At 31.9% G+C, this 21,613-nt stretch overlaps 1 protein-coding gene across 1 annotated transcript in view; it reads left to right on the top strand.

Moving 5' to 3' along the window:
* LOC145329703 (uncharacterized) overlaps positions 1–15,286 on the top strand; it is a 44,997-nt gene extending 29,711 nt beyond the window's left edge. The window contains exons 3-7 of the mRNA XM_080174066.1: positions 8,477–8,545; positions 9,084–9,155; positions 11,009–12,668; positions 12,766–12,874; positions 13,148–15,286. Of these exons, the coding sequence (XP_080030192.1) occupies positions 8,477–8,545; positions 9,084–9,155; positions 11,009–12,668; positions 12,766–12,874; positions 13,148–13,283 (2,046 nt within the window). The 3' untranslated portion in view covers positions 13,284–15,286. The remainder of the gene's footprint in view (positions 1–8,476; positions 8,546–9,083; positions 9,156–11,008; positions 12,669–12,765; positions 12,875–13,147) is intronic.
* Positions 15,287–21,613: the final 6,327 nt, after the last annotated feature.

The raw sequence follows: 21,613 nt of genomic DNA, 5'->3' as shown, positions 1-21,613 counted from the left end.
AAACATAAGTTTCAGCGGCCACAGCTGTACTTGGCAGCTGCCAGCCGCCGCAGTCGGCGGTCGGCAGGAAAACGGCGGCTGATCTTTATGAAATTTTAATACATTATGTAGACATGTCAGAAAAGCTTAAGTTTAAAATTTGAAGTCTCTAAGTCAAAAATTGCGGCCACAGGAGCATTTTAAAGACTTCTGGAGACCTGGAGGATCAGGACCTGCAGGATCATACCTGGAACATGAAATTGACTTGAACACCTGTATTTAATATGAGGATGTACTACTAGAGGATATTTTAGTATTTTGGTAAGATAAAATGCTTTGTTTAAGTCAAAAAAATATTTTTGTTCTTTACCTGGATGACCCTGCCTGGTTTGCTGGCATCCTGTGCCCGCCAGGATGGAGATATTCAAAAAATTCCAACTCTCAGTTATGTGTCATACCCATACTTAAAAAGTCAAGCAGTTTGGGCTCTTTATCTTTCACACACAGAAAATGAGATAGAAAAAACCGGATGGGGGGGCGTTCAACGCCCCCCCCCCCGACCGTTAAGGGTTAAGTGAAAAAAATAGAAATTGTTTTTAAAATTTCATTATGAATATACATGTTATTTTTTGTTTTTTCGTTATTTTACTTAAATCTATCGCCTTCTTTTAAGCAGCCAACCTTTTTCTTTTTTTGCAAGATTTGAATTATGCTTGTTTCAAAGCTCATCAAACGCCCATACGAAACAGTCACAAGATATAAGTTCAAAAATAGAAAACCCTAAAAATATCAACCGAACTTTTAAGGTTATATCAGATAAATTCTAGGTCCTTTGAATAGCTGAAGCTTGTAACTGTGTACGTTAAACAAAGGCCGAATGTAGCCCCAAATAGGAACAGACATAAGAAAATGAGATTAAAGTAGCTGCAAAAAAAAAATAGATTTAGTGAACTGTATAAACACTCTTCACAATGTAAGTATACTATTTATAATAAGTATGAACATAAGTGAAATACAAAAAGACCAAAAGAATAATTTTCAAAATACAAAATTTAAAATTGTTGTAAGTTTTTTTGTTAGAACACTAATTCTGGACATTAATCTCCTAAGTCCTGATATATAAAAAATTATACTTAAAATCTGTTGAAATATTTTTGCTACAATGTGAACACACCGAGAGAATGCTATGCCTGTTTAGAAATTTATTTAATGAACTTCATACAATTTTTTTGCAAGCAACAAAAACAAGGATTACATGTTCCATAGCAGTCTTAAACCCTTAAACAAAAAAAAAGTGTATTGTGCAAAAGAGATATATAGAGAGAAAAAGATAGGTAGCGAGAGATAATGATAAAACAAGAAAAATAGAAAATAAAAGAGAGAAAGAAAAAATCCATAAAAAGAAAACGAAGGAGAAATTTTTAAAAAGCTTTTTATAGTGCCTATAAAAAAATGAAGTCATACAATACAAATTACCAATACATAGACTAAATTGCCAATTACAGGCCAGTATATATATCTTTATATGACCAATGGTAGGCCAGTATGGCGGCATTTTTTATAGGCACCAAAAAAGCTGTAATTTTCAAAAGTTAACGATTAGTTTTGCTCCGAGTAAAATAACGCTGTCATATCTGCTAGAATTTTTGCATAAATTGTTTCCCTATTATGATGTTTTTAGCATAATTTTACCTAGCTTAACATACTCACAACTACTAATTATTTTGCATACATAAAATCTACAAATAGTTATTTTTTTCATCGAATAATAGACAGCTTTCCAACTTTTAAAATTTGAATTATTTATAATGTGTTTTGTCTTAATTGACCATTTAATTTTTAATTCATCTATTTACTAATGGCTTCCAACTTTTGCTCAATAGCCTAAATCTTTCCTTGAATCCTAAATAGACTTCCATGTAAGCTCAGCAACAATTGATCGAGCTATCTATCTATTATTTTATTTTTCTGTGCATCTCTCTATCGCCCATTTGTTAGGAAGTGTATCTATCTATCTGAGAATGAATAAATTATCTACCTATGGCGAGGTCTAGGTAAACTTGCAGGTCGACATTTTTGTTGAGCAAAAACAATTAGTTACCTTCACATTCTTCAAAATTATTCATACTAAATTGTAAAAAAGATATTTCAAAAAAAAAGCAATCCAATCAAAATACAGAAAAAAATGTTTGAAGCATCTTATAGAGCCTAATAAACAAAGGACGCTATACAATACAAATGACCAATGATAGCTTAGTATACATTTTATCATTAGTCAATATAAATGTATACTGGACTATCATCGGTGATTTGTAGTGTATGACGTCATTTTATATTAGGCCCTATTAGCTGCTTCAAAGTGTCTTTCCTTATGGTCTTTATTTCACAATTTCAAAAATTTTCAAGCAAAATTAAAATTTTTATTTTTGTATTATTTTATTTTTAAAAAAGCTGACTACATTATGTAAACACCGCTCTAAACCCTTTTCTCACTTTTTCTTGATTTATAAACTTCGCATATTTTGATTTATTGAACATTTTAACAATGTATAAAGCTTTTGAATAACATTATATAATGGTGTTCTACAATTTAGAACACCGTAATATTTAGTGTCTGAATGATTATGACGTAACAAAAAAAAAATTAGCAAATGAGAGGCCGTTATTGACTTATGGTAAAATTTAAAGTGGCCTCTCATTGGCTATTTTTTTTTGTTTCGTCATAATCAGTCAGACACTATTACGGTGTTCTACAATTTAGTTTAAAATTTTGTATTAAAGCACAGATTTAACATCAAACGCGATTCTTAAGTCTAACTGTCATTTTTATATTTTTATAAACAAATGGATTTATTATTACTTGGATCTTACACAAGATTTTCATGTTTTATTATATAATGAACTCTGTAGCGGGCTAAAATAAAAGTCTCCTTTATTCCCCTCCTTTACCCCATCCCCTCCCCTCCTACTAGATAAACGGCCTGACCAATAAATGCGAGGGGATATTGCAAGCTAAATTGACGACAATTTTTCTCCTGTGATAATATCCACGTACAGGGTGTCCCTCGTAATCTGTTTTTTTAAAACGCTTATTACTCCCTTAATATTTGAGCTATCTTAGTAAAATAAAAAGTATTTGATAGCCTACTTCTGACCATTTTATAGGGTAATGATGAAAAATCCACAAAATAAACAGGAAAAAATCTAGGAGGTATTACATAAGAGGTTCATTTTATCGAATTTAGACTAGCCCACAAGAAAATATTTGCTTTGTGAACTTTATGATTAGTTAGGGTTCAAACGGCTAGTCGATCAGACTTTCTAAGCACAAAAATAGAACAGGCTTGACATGGCATACCAGAAATTCTCAATATTCAAGAATCTGAAGAGTAATATAAGTGAACAATATGTAAAAATAGGCATAATATTGATCTTCTTTGTTAATTTTTCATGTGAACTCGCTTCAAATGCACACAAGAACCTGAATATACCAGATTTTTTAATTAGACTACAATGCCAGTTCTTATAATGTCTGAAGTAAGTCTTTTTAATCCACCGTTTGACCACCAGCTACTTTTAAAGTTAACTTAGTCATATTTTTCTTGTGGATTAGTTATATATATTTACTAAAATCAGCTTGTTATGTATTACCTTGTAGATATTTTTCTGTTAACTTTAGGAATTTTTCATCACTATATCATTAAATGGTCAGTAATTTGCTGCCAAATACTTTTTATTTTACTAAGATAGCTCAAATATTAAGGGAGTAATAAGTGTTTTAAAAAAACAGTTTACGAGGGACACCCTGTATATTCTACATCCATTCATAAACATTAATTTATAAAAAGTAAAAACGGTTTCAAACTATTTTGGATGAGAATAGGCTCCTTCAATAAGAAATATTGAACCTGGAAAATTCTCCCAAAGAATATTTGTTTTTTTTAGGAAAAAGATGTTTCGGACACAAAGGGTTAAAAAGTCTTAATTTGCAGTTACTTTTAAATACTTTACCAATGCCTTTGATACATTTTTTATACACTATTGAATTTAGGTAACGGGAAAGGTAAATTCAATTCACTGATTTTTTTCTAGAGTAAAACTACTCCTTGACTTACTTGTTTTTAAGTCATTTAGGATGTAAAAAAAGAAAATTTGTTATAAGATTATTACTTTTCAGGATATATTTTAAAGCAAAAAATTGTATAGATTTTGAAATTATTAAATTAGGATTTTTAAAGGATCAATGTTTTTTTCGTTTTTTAGCTTGCTATCCCCCCCCCCCTAAAAAGATTGTGTTTAATTAAAGCTTGCCTGAAAAAAAAGAACTCTTTTTTAAATATTTAATGATCCACCAAATATCTTACCAGTTTATCTTGAATAATTAGGTCTTATAATCTAATAATGTTGTCATCCTTGTTAAGTTTAATCCCATTCTTACTACTGTAAAGCTAGGTATGTGCAAATATACATTTTTAGTGCAAAAGAAAACAATTCAATCAGTTGAATATATAAATGAAGGTTAATTAATTGCCTTGCCCCCTCTAACTAGCAAATAAGGTCAGAAATTGGCAAAATTTAAAGAAAAAAAACAATAATCATTTAGTCTTTTAAATAGTGTAGCTACTTTAATTATTAGAGTATATACTTACATCGATTTGTTCGACTACATCTTCTATCTAAATGATCAATTTAAAATATCATCAAAACTTTATCAAAACAAACACTTCTCTATTTTGATTTTCACAATTGTTGAACGCGTCTTATTGCTTCGCTTCTCAAGATTTTTACCGTTCTTTTTAAAAACATTATATCAACTTTATGGCTTTATTTAATTTTGGGAATACTTCTTCTTAAACCATATATATTTATAGCACTTTTCTAGAATTTATGAATGTATGAATTAGGGTTAAAGTCGATTGTAGAATATTTTAGCCAATAATCCGATTGTTACTTTGCTTCAAAATGATTTGAAAAAAAAGATATTTCAATTCTAATTAGAAGAAAATTTACAAGAAAAATGTTATTTTTTGAAGATTTACAGTTGAATAAGTTGCTACAAGCCTGATATTAATGCAATTATTTAACAAGAACATGCTTCTTACAAGTTGCTACAAGCCTGATATTAATGCAATTATTTAACAAGAACATGCTTCTTACATGCAACGGAGCAAAAATATGGAAATTGTTATACAGGGTGGGGCAAATAAGACCGGACAAATTCTTAATTCTAAACAAATGAACATAAAATCGTCAATTTTAAAGATTTTATTTAGTTTTAAAAACTGGCATGCAAAATAGGTATATGACTATTAGATTATTTAATAAAATCGCCGCCAGCCCTAATCACCGCCTCTACCCGCCTTCTCAACCGCTGGCAGGTCCAGGTCAAAATGTACCTGTCTAAGCTGACGTAGTTCTCCTTGATAGTGGCAATGAGGGAGGTCTTTGTGGTATGGGCACGTCTATTGGTGCATGCTTGAAAGTAGCCCCAGGCCCAAAAGTCCATTGAATTAAGATCGGGGTGCTGGGAGGCTACATTTCCTTAGGAACGTGAGTAACCACAGGATCCAAATTCGCCCAACTTTCAAGCTACCCTTATACAGGGAGGCTCTTATTTGCACCACAGTTGAGCTAGAATGACGTTCTTTACCTTTTTAGAAATGGCATGAAGTTTCAGCTAGGATTGTCAGCGCAACCAATAGTATAAAATGAGTTTTAAAGTTCAATATGGGTCCCTGAAGTCAAGAACCGAGAAATTTTCACGAATTTTCACGGTTTTGTGACGTTTTTTACATCTCAAAATCTGCCCCGTTTCACTTTGCTGGAGTACTACAGCCAAGCCATTTCAGATAGAGAGCTCTAGTCTTTTCTGGTGTCTTACTTATGTATCTCACAGTATCCCCAGCAAGTTGCATAACTCTACCTCACCTACAGATGGGCTAAGGTCAGATTCAGTGGGCCCTAGTCGAGAATCCAGATTAAACCACCGGCGCATTTGGAATCTGCCTTGTTGAACATATGCGCGGCCAGCTCGTAGTACACGTCCATCTTCGTTCAAAGATTTTTTTGTGCTTATAGGTCATTACCTAAGCTTTTTATAGTGTGGTCAAACGTCCTGATTGGTCAAGTAGTTTTGGCGCTATGGCCGTTTAAAGTTTGTCCGGTCTTATTTGCCCCACCCTGTATATATTAAAAACACCTTAAGCAAAAACGAGACTCTTATAGGTACAACATTAATCTTTTATTAGTGTATGGATTACAAAAACAACAGAGAGGTAGGGGAGTTCCCAAAGTTTTAATATCTTTTTCTTATTCGTTGTCTTAACAACTTTGGGGACTTTTTTAAAATTTTGTTTGATTGGTCCAATAAGTTTATTGTTCATACGTTTCAACCAATGATTGTAATATGCTAATGCTAATGTCGTATGGGTGAGTTGCACCTGGACTGAACAGTCAACTTGTCAACTCAAGGCCAGACTCTTGGTCCTTCACCTCATACCCGTGGTACAGTACATTACAGACAACCAACTCTCTGTGATGCACGACCTTTGTCTGAGAAGTCCTAACTGTGCATGGTAACGAGTTGCGCCTGTTTTGGGCCAAGGCATTCCCCCCACTCTAACTATTTACGTCGCGCATCTGACATAGTAGCAGTGTCGGACCGAGATTCGAACCTAACACCTTCCCGACGACGAGCGGATGCGCTACGTGTTGAGCCACGGTCGCGGGTAATGATTGTAATATACAAAAGGAGTAATTTTGTTTTTAATCATTGGGACTGTACATAAATTTATCGGCCACTGTCTTATCCCTTTAGATCCCTGCCAGATGATATGAACTGTAGAGTATCTATACCTCTAAAAAAAACTGCTCCTATCCATGAAATGAAGATATTTTTTCACCTTTTTGTTTCAATGTGTCAGTCACTTGTTCAAACAAATCTAAATTAGGCTTCATACAAACTAGCCATATTGACTAATTGAAAAATAGCAAAAGATTTTGGACTATAGGTTTAAATTACCAATTACCTTTTAACATACAGTCTATATATAAAAGAAATAACTTGAATTCACAAAAGTTCAACTTTTGAAGAATGAATAGTAAGCTTTTTTGTCTGTGACAGATGATCTCGCTGACCACTAATTCAATATGGTTCTCTTTACAACGAAGCTTCTAGAAGGTCAAAGGAAGGTTTTTAATTTTTTTTGGGGGGGAGGGAGTCTTTAAACCCCCATCTCAATAAAAAATGACCCCCCCTCCACAAAAAATTATTCTTCTTAAATTGAAAATGGGTTGGGGGGGGGGGGGGGACCAAAAGCTTTTAGGAGCATAGCCGCTAGTTAAATTAAAAGTTAACTGTTTATTAACGTTAACTGTTACTTACTGTTAAACAATTCACTAATCTCTTTGTATTTTATTATGGGCATAATTTTTCATATTTTAATATTGAAATTTAAGTTTTGCTATTATGTGATAATGTCAGTATTGTCTAAACATAAATGTTTAAATTTGCAAGACTAAGTAGTCGGCCCCCGCAATTGCACAAAAATACTTTGCAAAAATTTATATTTGGATTAACAATTGATTTTCGTTCGATACAGCAAAAAGTTTTTAAAGGTTATAATCCTTAATTAAGTAACAGGATGTTGTCTGTACCAAAGGATCTCGCTGAACTGGTATGGTTTTCCTTTACAGGGTAATTTCTCATAGGCCCTTGAAAAGTATACAGTGTTTTCGAGGAGGGTACCACAACACTCGCAAGAAAAATCGCCCCTAGAAAAAAATTACACCCCACAAAAAAGATTTTTTAAAACTAAAATTAAAAATGAAGTGGTCGACGACAAAAATTTTTTTTTTTTTACATGTAGTTTTCAGTAATCGTCTCTTTATAATATTTAATTTTATGTATGCGCACCTATAGAAGTAAGTTGTCAGTTAAAGGTTTATTCAGAATTGTCGGTCAGGTGGCAGAAAACACATATTTCAATCCAATTCAATTTCTCGGCAAATTTGAATTTGATTTCACCTACCCCTTTAATACCCTCGATTAATGAGAAGTTATGACATTACAACGGTTGAAAAATGGGGGATGAAGGGGACATCTATCGTCCACTGTCTTATCCCTTCAGATTCTTGGCTAAAAACAAAATAAAATATGCAAATTAACACACAAGCATTACATGATTTTAATCTAATTAAGTCCAAAATAATTCTTATTTTATACAAGGGGTTCATTTTGAAGTAATGGAAAATTGAAAATGTTTCTATTTACTTCCAATTGACCATTTCAAGTCTATTGAACATATATTTACAAAATTACACAGAAAAGTAATGATTCACTTGTTAAAGGATTATTCATTCAGATTTGAACATAATCAGCGGCTCTGCCCTTAGCGTGTAATGGCATTCGAGTTTCTGGAAACTATATAATATTTTTTTCCTTCAAAAATTACCAGACAATCATCCAATTACTTTAAATAAAAATATTTAATTTCAGCCCTGTACCCTGTGTAATAAGCAGTTTCCATCTTTGAGCAAGCTACAAAGACATATGTCCAACCATCAGGTACTTATTTATTTTCTAACCCGTGGTCAACAATCTTTAAAACGTTAAATTATGAAACCATAAACTTTCTTTATATCCGTAATCTATTCATTTTATATCCATAAATTGATGGATTTATTCATCTCTAATTTAACCATTCAATATTTTACTATTTACTTGTTTTTCTATCTATTCATATTGACCTATCAAACTAGAATTTCTTTGAATCTATAAATTCATCTATCTATCCAGTAAGTAAAATGCCTATCAACTAATTTACATATTCCTCTGTTCATCCTATTATATAAATTGTAAGGTTTTTTTTTCTGTAGTTTAAAATTTAGCTAACTACTGAATCGATTGAGTCTTCCATTTTATGGAAAGTCCCTTAATAGTTTTAGGCTATTTAATTTTTATATCTACGTTTTGTTTTAGACTATTTTCCTACTTTCCTTACTCTTTCTAATACAAAGCTTCTAGATGCTAGGAGCGTAGCCGTAAGTATATTTATAAAAGATCTAATTTAGAAATATTATAATGAACTATATATAATATTTAGGATGGTCCAGACCTAAGAAAATTCAAGTGCAGCCACTGTGGGAAAGCTTTTAAATTCAAGCATCATCTAAAGGTATTTTTTATTAATCATTTTTTTATTTTTAAGTTTATTTTTTAAGCTTTTGGCCTACCTATTCTATTGACGTCATAAGGAAAGAAAGAGAAAGGGAAGGGAGAAAGAAATCCATAGAAAAGAGATTGGGTATTTCCTGACGTCAATAGAATAGGTAAACCAAAAGCAGTGACATTTATCCAAATTATGATAAGGCTTTATAGACAGCTATGGTTTTTGAAGGCTGTGAAAGAACCCTTATATCATTATCTTATTTTTAAAAAAATCATAATTAAGTTCAAGACAAAACTATAGAAACTTAAATTAATTTACCAGAATTTTTAAAGGCACCCTGTACTTTTGCAATTAAATTTATTTTGTCGACACCCTGTAACCAAAGTCTGGCTATAACAATTGAGAAAACATTGAGATCACAATATTCCCTTTTCAATTTTGTTTTATTGGGACTCAAATTGATCCACACCCCTCTTCTCCCTCTTCTTCCCCTTGACTCTTTATAATTCTTATATTTCTCATTCTCTCATTCTTTATATTTTTATTTAAATAGTGACGCTACTCTATAACTATATACATTGTTAATACAATTTAGAATAATAATTAAGCAGGGATTTTAAGGGATAAGACAATAAGTAATGGTCATCTCCATCTCCATTGATGATTAATACAATAACCCCTTCTTTAGATTAAGATTATCCAACCTATCACAAATGAATAAAAGTATAAAAAATTCCAAATAAGATTATATTATTATAAATCTTTGTGTGCCATTGTAATTCAGAGTCAAATGTCCCCTCCCTCCCTGTAATTAAAAGTTTTACTTATACAAATGATTTAAATTTTGAGAAAATTGATCAAGAACAAAAGTCAGAACCCATTCTTGTATTAAATATTATTTTTTTTACTTATTGGCTGAGCTCATTTTAACATTATCGTTCTTGTTCTATTTCTTGTTGGTGTAAAACTTTTCTTAGAGGTCTGTTCTCTGTTATATTTACCAGGTTTAAAAAAATCAAAAGTATGATTTAACAGTAGAATTGCAGCTATGAATAGCATCCTAGTGTGATGTTATTTTTAAAAGCAAAATTACTATAGAAATAAGTTTTGGTGTGTGTCACAAATTCCCCTATTCATGGATTTTATTGATGATATTTAGATATAGTAATTCTGCATAAAAAACAACACAGAATTTTTAAAAATTAAATTTCTTTAGTTACAAATTTTACTTCATATAATAAATGTAAAAGTATAGAAATGTAATCTAGATAAATATCTGTATCCAGTGTTGGGGACCTTTTTCGACTGCAAGAAAATTACTTTCTGTTCTTTTGTAGCGACTTGTCTGAGTTTATGTTTCCGACGCTATTGGCTTGTATTCAAAAGACCAATTTGATTGTCGGCACAGGGCCCACATACATTTATTTATCCCCCTCAGCCTCCCCCTCTATTGCTTTACTTTAATCTTAATATCAAACATTGATATGATTTTAAAAATATATTTTGATTACAATTACAATAGAAAAAGACTATTTACCGATAAAAAGTAACAACTTTTTTCAATTAAACTGGCAAAAACTATTATTTATTAGCTTGTATCATTGAGTGGACACTTTTTATATTAGACTGTATGGTATGTGTGTGTGATTTAAGTGCGATCTTTAGTTTTTACTAAATAAAATAAACTAAAAAGCTATTTTCTTTAACAAAAAAGTCAAGTCATTAATCTGCAAACATTTATCTATCTATCTTGTATTTTCGTACTTACTTTCTAAACTCTCTAATCCATTTATATGTCTGTCTATTTATCGATCTATCTATCTTTCTAACCATTTATCTAATATCTATCTATCTTCTAGGAGCATGAGAGGATTCACACTGGAGAGAAACCATTTGAATGTAAACACTGCGGCAAAAGATTCTCTCACTCCGGCTCTTACTCCTCACACACAACCAGCAAGAAGTGTCTGATCGGCGGGGGCCGTGGTCGCGGCGCTAATCTAGCTGGCAACAATGCTGCAAATGTTAATACCTCTGCAGCTAACGGTGGTAGCCTGCTCGCCTCAGCCGGTAAATTGAATAGCAGCGGCGGTAAAGGACAAACAACGCCCACCCCAAGTTGGCCAGTTTATAAACCAGAACCACGGTCAACTTTCCCCTCCCCGCCAGGAAACATCTCAGACCAGCCCACGCCGCTGACTCTACCTGGATTTTCACCGCCGCCGCACGGCCACCCCAGCCCGTACCATCACCCAGCTCTGCTTATGTTGGCAGCACAGAACAATCCTTTCCTTAGTCGGCAATTTGCGTTGCCGCCAGGCCTGGCCATGCCACCTGTATCTGCCACCAACCAAACCTCACTAGAATCTAACCTGGAGCACTTACAAAAGCTGTTTGGCTTTGGCAAATTTTCTGCCAACCTTGAGCTGCCTAAAATTGAGAGCAATCACGGCAATGAAGAGCATAAACTGTTTGATAGACCACCAATGAACCCAACTGACGTTGAACCTGATAGATCAGTGTCACCGCCTCGTAGTGAAGAACCAATCAATAGCACAAACATCACTGACAATAATAAACTAACAGCCAATGATGAAGACAAAATAAAGACAGAGGCAGATTTCAAGATTATCGACAGCTTCAAGCATAACTTTGAACAAAACAACCAGTTCAATTTTTTCAAGAGCATGCTTGACAGACACCAAAATTTCAGACGTGGATTTGGCGCTTCTTCAGTTTTTGACTCGTCAATGAATGGATCTGAGGAGGACCAATATGAGGATAGTGTAGAGAGTGAAGAAGGAACCAGTCGTACTGAGGAAGAGCGCAAGGTTCGAGTGCGCACTCTTATTTCAGAAGAACAGCAAATGGTATTAAAGACTCATTACCAGCGCAACCCTAAGCCCAAAAAGGAGGTATTGCAAGAAATCTCAGCCCATATTGGTCATCCTTTCCGCGTGGTCAAGGTTTGGTTTCAAAACATGAGGGCAAGGGATCGCCGTGAGGGCCGACACATTCCTCAGCTGCCATTCCCTGGCGGTGCAGCTCATCATCCAGCATTTTTAAACAATAACTTTCCCGGATTTCAAGGTATTAATGGCTTACCCCTGCCCTTGTTAAGGCCTCCAGGTAGCTTTCTACCGCCTGGTTTGGCCGGCTCTAATGGACCAATGCCATTCCCGTTCCAGACTGCCCTGCAAAACATGTTTGACCTGCCCAAGACCCCAGAGAGCAGCAGTAGGTCAGACAACAATGATGACATCGAAGATGATGATGGCGTTGATGAGGATGAGAATGAGGACGTGGATGTCGAGTTTGAAACCCCACTGGATTTGTCCAATAAGGGGTCAACCCCTGGCGCGTCGCCCATTGCATCAGCTGATGACAGAGATGATGATCATGTGATCGTTGATCCCATTGGAATGTCATCGTCCTCGCCACTGAGGATGGAGGAGGATGAGAATTTGGCGCCAAATACTGGAGCAAGTCTGTACCACACATTTAAATCTCGGCTTTCGGGTAAAAATTTATTTTTGTTCTAAAATTATTAGATTTTTAATTATTTAAAAAAAATGTATCTTTATTGTCAAAAACATTGATGAATACACATTTTTAGAAGAGATTGAACCCCGCAACCTGCAGCTTCCAGAAGCCTTGTTCCACTGTAAAAAATGTGATTCTGGCTTCCAAGATTTTCTCAAGTACTCACAGCATTTAAAACTAAGGTAAACATATAGAATCATCTTGTAGTGCCTAATAAAAATTTTATATACAATACAAATGACCAATAATAGGCCAGTATACATTTTACCATTGGTCAATTAAAATGTATACTGGCTTATCATTGGTCATTTGTATTGTATGACGTCATTTTTTATTAAGCACTAAAAGCTGCTTCACAAAAAATATTATATTATATTTTCATAGGTAAAATCATATAAATTATAGACATCATTGATAATACTTTTGTAATATTTTTAATTTTCTTTTAATTTAAGGTCATGTGAAGAGGAGTCGAACAATACAGAGACAAACGCCAGTATAGAAATAGATAATTCCATAGATAAATCCACGGATAACGTTGAAATGGATGATAGCACAACATCAACAATGAAACCTTCCACAACTGCTTGATATTCAATCCATGAACTAATGAAGAAATAAACTTACAAAGTGAGTTAAAGAGTAGCTCTACTCCTTTAATATTTGTAAATTGTTGTAGGTAATCTAAATTTGTACAGATTTAGTCTAAAAAAATGATCATTACAAAATCAAAATATTATGAAAAAAAGTTCTATTACAAATTGGAACAAAAGTTACCATGTAAAATATAAAATTTAGTTACTTTTATTACTGTTCTTTAGATGTATATTATTTTAAAAATCCAGATTGTTTCCGAAAAGGCCTCTCATATATATATGTATGATATGTTATAATTGAAAAGGGACCAGTATTTGTGTTTTATATGAAGACAGACTGACTGACAAAACGTATAATAGAGCAGCCTATTCAATGAAACAAACTATAGATTGTTCTCCCCTATTTTAAGTCTCTCTGTATGAAATAAGAACAAAAACTCATTTTATGTTTTGTCGAAGGTGTTTATTTATTCAAACAAAATTTGTTTTACAAAAATTAAATTTGGGACAGCGGAAAGTGTCATGTGTGACGTCATAAAAATACGTCTAAAAAGGAAGGATGCGAGGAGAAGTAGGAAAGGAAAATGACATGGATAATAGATAATTTCATGACGTCACATATGACACTTTCCGCTGTCCCTTTAAACTTTAATGCTCTTTACATAAAATTTGGTATAACACTTGAAACAAAGATTTATTGTTGTATTTTTTTTAAATTTTGGGTAAAACTTTGTTGTGTTGTTGGCACACCATGCCTGATATATTGCCTACATGACTGAATAATATGAATACAAAAGTGTTACTACAATCTGCGAATATTCGTCAAAATTATTTCTATGGCTTAAATTATAATAGGTGATTAGATATTAAAAAAGGGATGCTAGGTTTCTCAAATTTTTAATTACCAGGAGCCAAAAAAATGTACCAATATTTTGTTATTTTTTATTTCCTTACATAAATTTAATCTGATCTCTAACAGTTTATCTAAAACAGACATCTTTACATTGAAAAAAACCTATGGTTTCATATTATTGACTGTATTATAAAAACCCTATATTAACAACACTATGTATAACATAATATGTAAATTTAAGATTATGTATGAAAGTATCATTTATGTATAGCTAGTATCTACACTAGAAATAATTTTTTTTGTGAAAAAAAGTCATAACTTACAGAATTTCTACTATTAAACCTATATGTAAAATGTATATACGTTTAGTTCTATTATTTAATAATTAACAGATAAAAAACAACAAAGCATTTGATGTATTTTATTAAATAATTACTTCATAACATCTTTTACATTATTTTTCATTAAAAATATTGTGTGTTCTGATGGAATTAAAAACACTTCTATTTTCTTTACTTTTTTATTTGAAAAACTTTTTTATCAATTGTGAAAAAAAACTTAATTAGTAGTTCTACTTCTCATTTAATAAGCCTTAAATTTAAACCCGCTATTGTGACAAAAGGTTTTTTTTACAAAAGATGGATTGTCTTTTTAGGAACAGGTTTAGACGTCCAGCTGAATTTTTAACTTATAATATGACGATTTACTGAGGTCTGCACGCGGCTGCCGAGCCCTGCAAACTACATACAACAAATTCTAATTCTGGCCTCAATATAAATGCAATTCCGGACTATCATACAATTTAACAGAAAAAAATAAAATAAAATTAAAATAGTATTTTGGAATAACTTAAAACTCACTTAATTTTTTTACCTCAATTTTTAACAATGTATCCTTTTTTTAAAATGTTTTAGATTTTTAAGAATAGCCAACACAAATTTGCTAAATGATAAGAATACTGCGTTTTTTTTCCCATTTTGAACCTCCACTTCAGTTCTTCTTCTTTTAGATGTTAATTCTATACCATTGTTTGCTCAAATTGTTCATATCAAACAGTGAACATTTTTCAAGATGATGGTTGTGTCCAAAAAGTGTTAAAAAATTAGGATAAAACTACACATTTGAATTTTTTTTTGTGCTTTTTTGGTGGGATTTATGTTTGTGTTTGTTCATGTTTTAATTTTAATTTTCAATCATTCTAAAGTTCAAGAATATTTAAATATTATATTTTACTGTTCTATATCAATTTGAAAAGTCTTTTTATGCTAATATTAAAAATTTTCATACTTTTTAGAGGAATAATATTATTTTCATTTTTGTTAACTTATTTCAATGGTTTACTTAGGAAACAAAAGATTATTTCTTACTTAAATCTGACTGTTATAAGCAAATCAACGTTTTTGTTCAGATTATTATGTTGTTTTTATTTATAGAAGCAAAACAAGATATATATGTTCCACAAAATGATAATGCTATTCTTCTACCCATTAAAATCTAAATAACTTTAAGGGGAGTTGAAGGTTTTTTTATGGAGCTATGTCTTTTGCAATTCACTCCCCGTTTCCCCCGGTCCCGTTTAAAAGATTGTGTTGGGCAGACAATAAGACACACATCCTGTTGCTTTAGTATTTTATCATAATGAAAGAAACATTAATTTGAATTTTAAAATATGAATAAAACTAATAAAATTTATCCTTTTTCCCCTCTTTCAACTTCTTGACGACAAACTAGTTTCTAATTTTGAGAAATGAAAATCCTAGTTTTTTCTCTTCATTAACTTTCAGAATTCTTTCTTCTAATTGGGAAAAAAAACGAGCTCCCCCAAGGTTCAAATCCCGGAGGATAAAAAAAGGAATTTATTTTTGTTTCTCTTTTAATTCACATCCAAAAAATTGTCATGTTTTAACAGTGAGGAAATTATTTTTTTTTTGCAGAACAATTGAAATATAGCTTAAAACCTGGCAAATTGTAGAGCTATCATTTTATTAGTTTTTATGATCTAAACCATACTTACACACATGTACATCCAACTACTTTAGCAAATTTGAAATTTTCACAAATCCTCCTATTTTGAGCAAGTGTTTGAAACAGAGGGTAAGGGAAATGGCACAAGTTTTCATTTTTTACTGTTATCAGGATTTCAAAGTTGAAATGAGAAATATTATTCTTGGAACTTTTCATTCTATACCAACTTTAGTTATGCCAGGAAAGCACAGGATTTAAAAACATTTTTTCTCCTTTTTTTAGAAAAAAAACACAGTTTTAGTTTTTTTTCATAAAATGAATATTTCCTGGATATAACTCGTAGAAAATAGATTAAAACCTGCCCAGATTAATTACTTGAGCCACAAAACGTACTACAGCAGATGGGTTTTTCTTTCAGTTTAATACAAAAATAAGTAAAATTAGAATGATTAGAGCAAATATATTTATAAAAACTGATAGTTAAAGTATAAAAAGTAAAGAATTATGTGAATTGTTTGAAATTAAACATACACACACACACACACACACAGCTAATATATTTTACTATAATTAAACGAAACACAAACTTTAAATTCTTTAAATATTTTCTTCTTAAAGTTTTATAGTTTTGATTTTATCTGCTAATTGTTGTTAATTTAAATTGTTTTAATGTTAAAAGGCTTATTAAGCTGTGTTAGAAACAAAATAAATATTTTTAGAGTATGGCTTCGAAACCGATTAATATCCGCTGGATTAGAGCGAGTTCTCAGCCATACGGAAAAATCGTATTACAGACAATTTTCCATGAATACTAAAAAAATCATAAAATTTATTATTAGCCCCTCGGACCTAACGAAACTGGTTTTAATCTTATATTGTTTTCAATTATCATCCGCGGAAAGCTGTCTATAATACGATGCGATAAAAACTATTAATTTTGTTTCTATCGATGTAAATTCTAAGCCATTACATTGAGTGCTACATAGTCAACCACTTTGTTAAGGTCCAGCTGACTTTAAATTAAAAAATATTCAGCTAATAATACTCATGATTAAAATACACTCATTTAGTAATTTTTTTATTAGCATGTTTCATATGAAGTTGATGTATTTATTTTAAATGTAAATAAGTATCAAAAATGTATGTATATAAAACCTAAAGACTAAAATTTAGAAAGTTCCTTTTTGCTTTCAATCGAAATTTTTTTTGGAATATATTCCCAAATTTTTTTACTAAAACATTAAAGCCTTTAAAAAGCTTTCAGAAAGTTTGGCTTTCAGTGAAATTGTGTCAAATTTAAATAAACAGGCTTTCTGTAATTAATAAAAAAAATTATGTAGCTAAATATGTATGTAAATAGTATAGACAATAATATAGCTCTGAACAAGATCATGTTAAGTTTTTTAAAACTAAGAAAATAATATTGTCTCTTAGTTTACTTTATTAGTTAATTATTGTTATTTTTTATACTGTGATAATGATAGCTAAATTTAGATTTAGCGCTCTTTACTTTTTTTCCTCACAGAACCTGCATTTTTTCCATAGAAGATTATGTAAATTATATTATGATTGATTTTATGTAAGTGTGTAGTAGAAATTTTTATCATTATTTGCTTTATTTCTATGTATAATATTATTCATTCTATTATTAGCAATTCTCTAGTTTTTAACCTTTATTATTTTTTAAATTATAGTAAAGGAAACATGTTTTTTTTTAATTATGCCATTATGATATTGTTAATATGTAATTGATTTAAATAAATTATACTGAAACAACATTTCTTATTTTATTGTAACATCCTAAAGAAGTAAGGTTTTTGTATCTGTAACGAAGGATCTCGCTAACAGCTCGACCAATATATTGTTCTACTTTAAATAGTAGCTTTGCTTAGGTCCAGTAAAATATTTTGGGGGAGGTTATCCCCACCACCATTAAAAGAGAAATCGCCTTAGAAAAAAATTCTTCTTTTTCAAAAAATTTTCTTTTCATAACTAAAATGATAAATGGTTCTACCACTCTTCCCTCCAAAAAAGCTCCCCTGGAGAGCTCTAAGGGCGTAGACGTTAGTTATTTATGTAAGTAATAATATGTCTTTGAATGCAGGACCCTTGTATAGATGAAGTTTCAATTATTATAGGGTTAAACCTGTTTAAATGCAAAGTTATTCCCCCTAGCACCGATAAGTAGATAGCTGCTTAGGCGTCTCTCGACGGGTTATGTTAAAATCTAGAAACCTAATACTAAAACTATTCCGTAAAATGTAATATCTTAGTAATGTTTAACTAAACCTCATAAAATGATTTGTGTTAGAATCGTACTATTGATTCCAAACTCTACGACATTTGGTATAATTTATATTTTTATTCTCGTTTTCTTGATTAATAGCCAAAGTAAATTAATTTCCCCATATTAAATCTTTTGTTTAGACTTTTCTAATATATTTTATATGACACTTGTACTGTAATAAAATAATACATATACACATTCTTTAACCTAATTTTATGAGCTATGGATAATTCTTATGGTTTAATCAGGGCTCGTCAGGAGCAAACTTTTTATGGGAGCACGGCAACGTATAAACGTAAAAACAGTTATGGAAGTCGGCAGCAGATAATGAAAAAGTGCAGCTCGTCTGCGGTTTGTGTGAAAAAAGTTAAAAGGCAGCAGCTCTTGCGATTAGCCGCCATATTTTTCAGCTGCGGCTGCAGATTGTTTCAAAATAGTCCCTTTTTTACTTCCAAGCGGCTACCAATTGACCCAAGTTTAGCGGACAGCTGCCGAACCTTGATTTGAAAGCATTCCAAGATACATGGCTTTGTAACACCCAGTAAACAACAAACCATTTAATTGCATAACCTTTAGAAAAAAGTCCTATCACCCTATCTACTTTTTTGTCATGTGCCTAACACAGCAGCTAAGGGTGTAATTCTTATAATGAGTAGATGCGTTACACATTACGCTAGATAGATAGATAGATAGGTAGATGGGTATATTTTATGAGGTATGGATAATTCTTAAGTGTTGCAGCAAGAAATACAAGTATACAATAAAATAAACATAAAAAGATAATACGAAACTTAGATTTTTTGGCGATATTATTATCCGTAAGAAATCTTTTATTCCGACTACATTGCAATAAAAAATAGTGATAATGGCTGACATATTATCGAAATAATTATATGAATTTTGGCGGCGGTGGTCGGCGTGAAAATGGCGGAGATTTCACTAAATTCATAGCCTGAATGACCTTGCCTGGTTTGCTGGCTTCCTATGCCCGCCAGAATGCAAATATTTAAAATATTTCAACTTTTAGTAATGTTTATACCAATATTTAAAAAGTCACTCAGTTATGGCTCTCTATCTTTCACACACAGAAAAAGGTGGGAGAGGGGGGGGGGGCAACTTCTTCCCTCCCCTCCACCCCCTCCATTGACCGTTTAGGGTTTTAGGGTTAATGTAACGAGAGATTAAAATCATTTTTCATTGTCTGATGACCTAAAATTAATAAAGAATAGAATTAAAAATTGATAAGGGAAAATTGTAATTGTCTCTTTATTACACAAACACACACATACATTCATACAGATACATAGAATACTATGCACCAGAACTGACTGCACATCTAGTTTCTAGTGAAACCCAACACAACATAACCATAGCTTTCGAAAAAGTTCATTTGTTAATCTGTTTAAATAAACAAAATGATTTTAAAAATTTAAGTTTCAATTGAAACCATCAATCTCACAGGAAAAATTAGTTTTTATAAAAATGACGCCATACAATACAAATAACCAATGATAGGCCAGAGCTGGATCTTTAAATCATTTCAATGGTGCGCCGAATCGGGGTGCGCCGAATTTCAGCCAATCAAGGCGCGGCATTACGTAAAATGCTGTGCTCTCATTGGTGGAAAGTTGGCTCATCCTGATTTGGCGCACCATTGAAATGATTTAAAGATCCAGCTCAGTATACATTATAATTGACCAACGGTAAAATGTGTGCTAGCCTATCATTGGTCATTTGTATTGTATGACATCATTTTTTATTAGGCACTATAAGCTGCTTAATTCTTATCATTCTAATGCATTTATTACCTATGGTTTGTTTTTGAAGTAATTGACTACAAATATACAATTTGCAGTTACAAAAGGGGAGAGGTAGATAAATATAAGCTTCTCCTTGGTTCCCGTCACTCTAGTTATGGTAACTGTCAAATAATACAATACAGGAAATTCTGTTAAACCAAATTTAGCTTTGTGTATAATTTCTTCCTACATTCAATTTGTGTTTCAGATGATACCACCAAAAAAGCCTGCAAATTTAGCAAAAAAAAGTGCATTTTCATAAAGTTGGGTGCGAGTTTCAATTCAAATGCGCTTATTAGGTCAAGCTGATCTTAATTATAACCAAATGCATAAATTGCGCATTTTACAGTTAGGGAGTTGAATCCATTTTTATAGAAGCAGAAATATAATCTATGATTATGGTTTGGACCCTCTAAAACTGTAATCTACCTTTCCACTTTCCCCTCTCTTGGTGAAGATATCTTCAACACCGATACGATTTTTGAAATGTAAGATTCTACTTTCCCTTCTCTTGGTGAAGATATCTTCAACGCCGATACGATTTTTAAAATATAAGATTCCACTTTCCCCTCTCTTGGTGAAGATATCTTCAACGCCGATACGATTTTTGAAATTTAAGATTCCACTTTTGCCTCTCTTGGTGAAGATATCTTCAACAAGAGAGACAAAAGTGGAATCTTATATTTCAAAAATCGTATCGGCGTTGAAGATATCTTCACCAAGAGAGGGAAAAGTGGAAGGGTAGATTACAGTTTTAGGGGGTCCAAACCATAATTATAGATTATATTTCTGCTTCTATAAAAATGGATTCAACTCCCTAACTGTTTTACTAAAAGCTTGAACCTAACCTTACGGAATTATTACAGAAATTGACCCTCTTTGTATAACACATCGGCAAAAACAGTTATTTGTTCAAATCTTAGTACAAAACAGTTTGTACCTAAAGCTTTAATATCAAAAGCGTTACATCAATATAATTAGTAGTGAAAACTTTTGGTCGTTTAGCAGGTGAAACCTTTAGAACCAATTGATGAAAGTGATGTATTAAAATGATAGTTGTCTGGAATAGTTAAAACTACAAAGAAATTATTTCTAACTGGAATCTTTAGTTACATTTGAGAAACACTGCATTCAATAGCTTTGCCTTTATTTCCCTGACATATACTACTCTCTCTCTCTCTCTCTCTCTTTCTTATTCTAGTGTGCAAATAAAAGACAAAAATTAAAAGCCATTTTAGCTACTAACCAAAAAAAAATTCAGAAAATGCATAAAAGATCATATAACAAAGTGAATAAGTTAATATATGATGTTTTTTTTAATTAAGAAATAATCATGACGCATGGTTTGAAAATCACGAAGGAAATATTTCGCTTAACAAGAAATTTCAAAAACATGTGATTTACTATTTTTTTTATTTATT

Source organism: Acartia tonsa, chromosome 10, assembly GCF_053477335.1.
Source record: "Acartia tonsa isolate MP-2025a chromosome 10, ASM5347733v1, whole genome shotgun sequence".
Classification (NCBI taxonomy): Eukaryota; Metazoa; Arthropoda; class Copepoda; order Calanoida; family Acartiidae; genus Acartia; species Acartia tonsa.
Note: the sequence above shows the minus strand (reverse complement) of the source record. Positions and strands in the feature narration are given on the sequence as shown.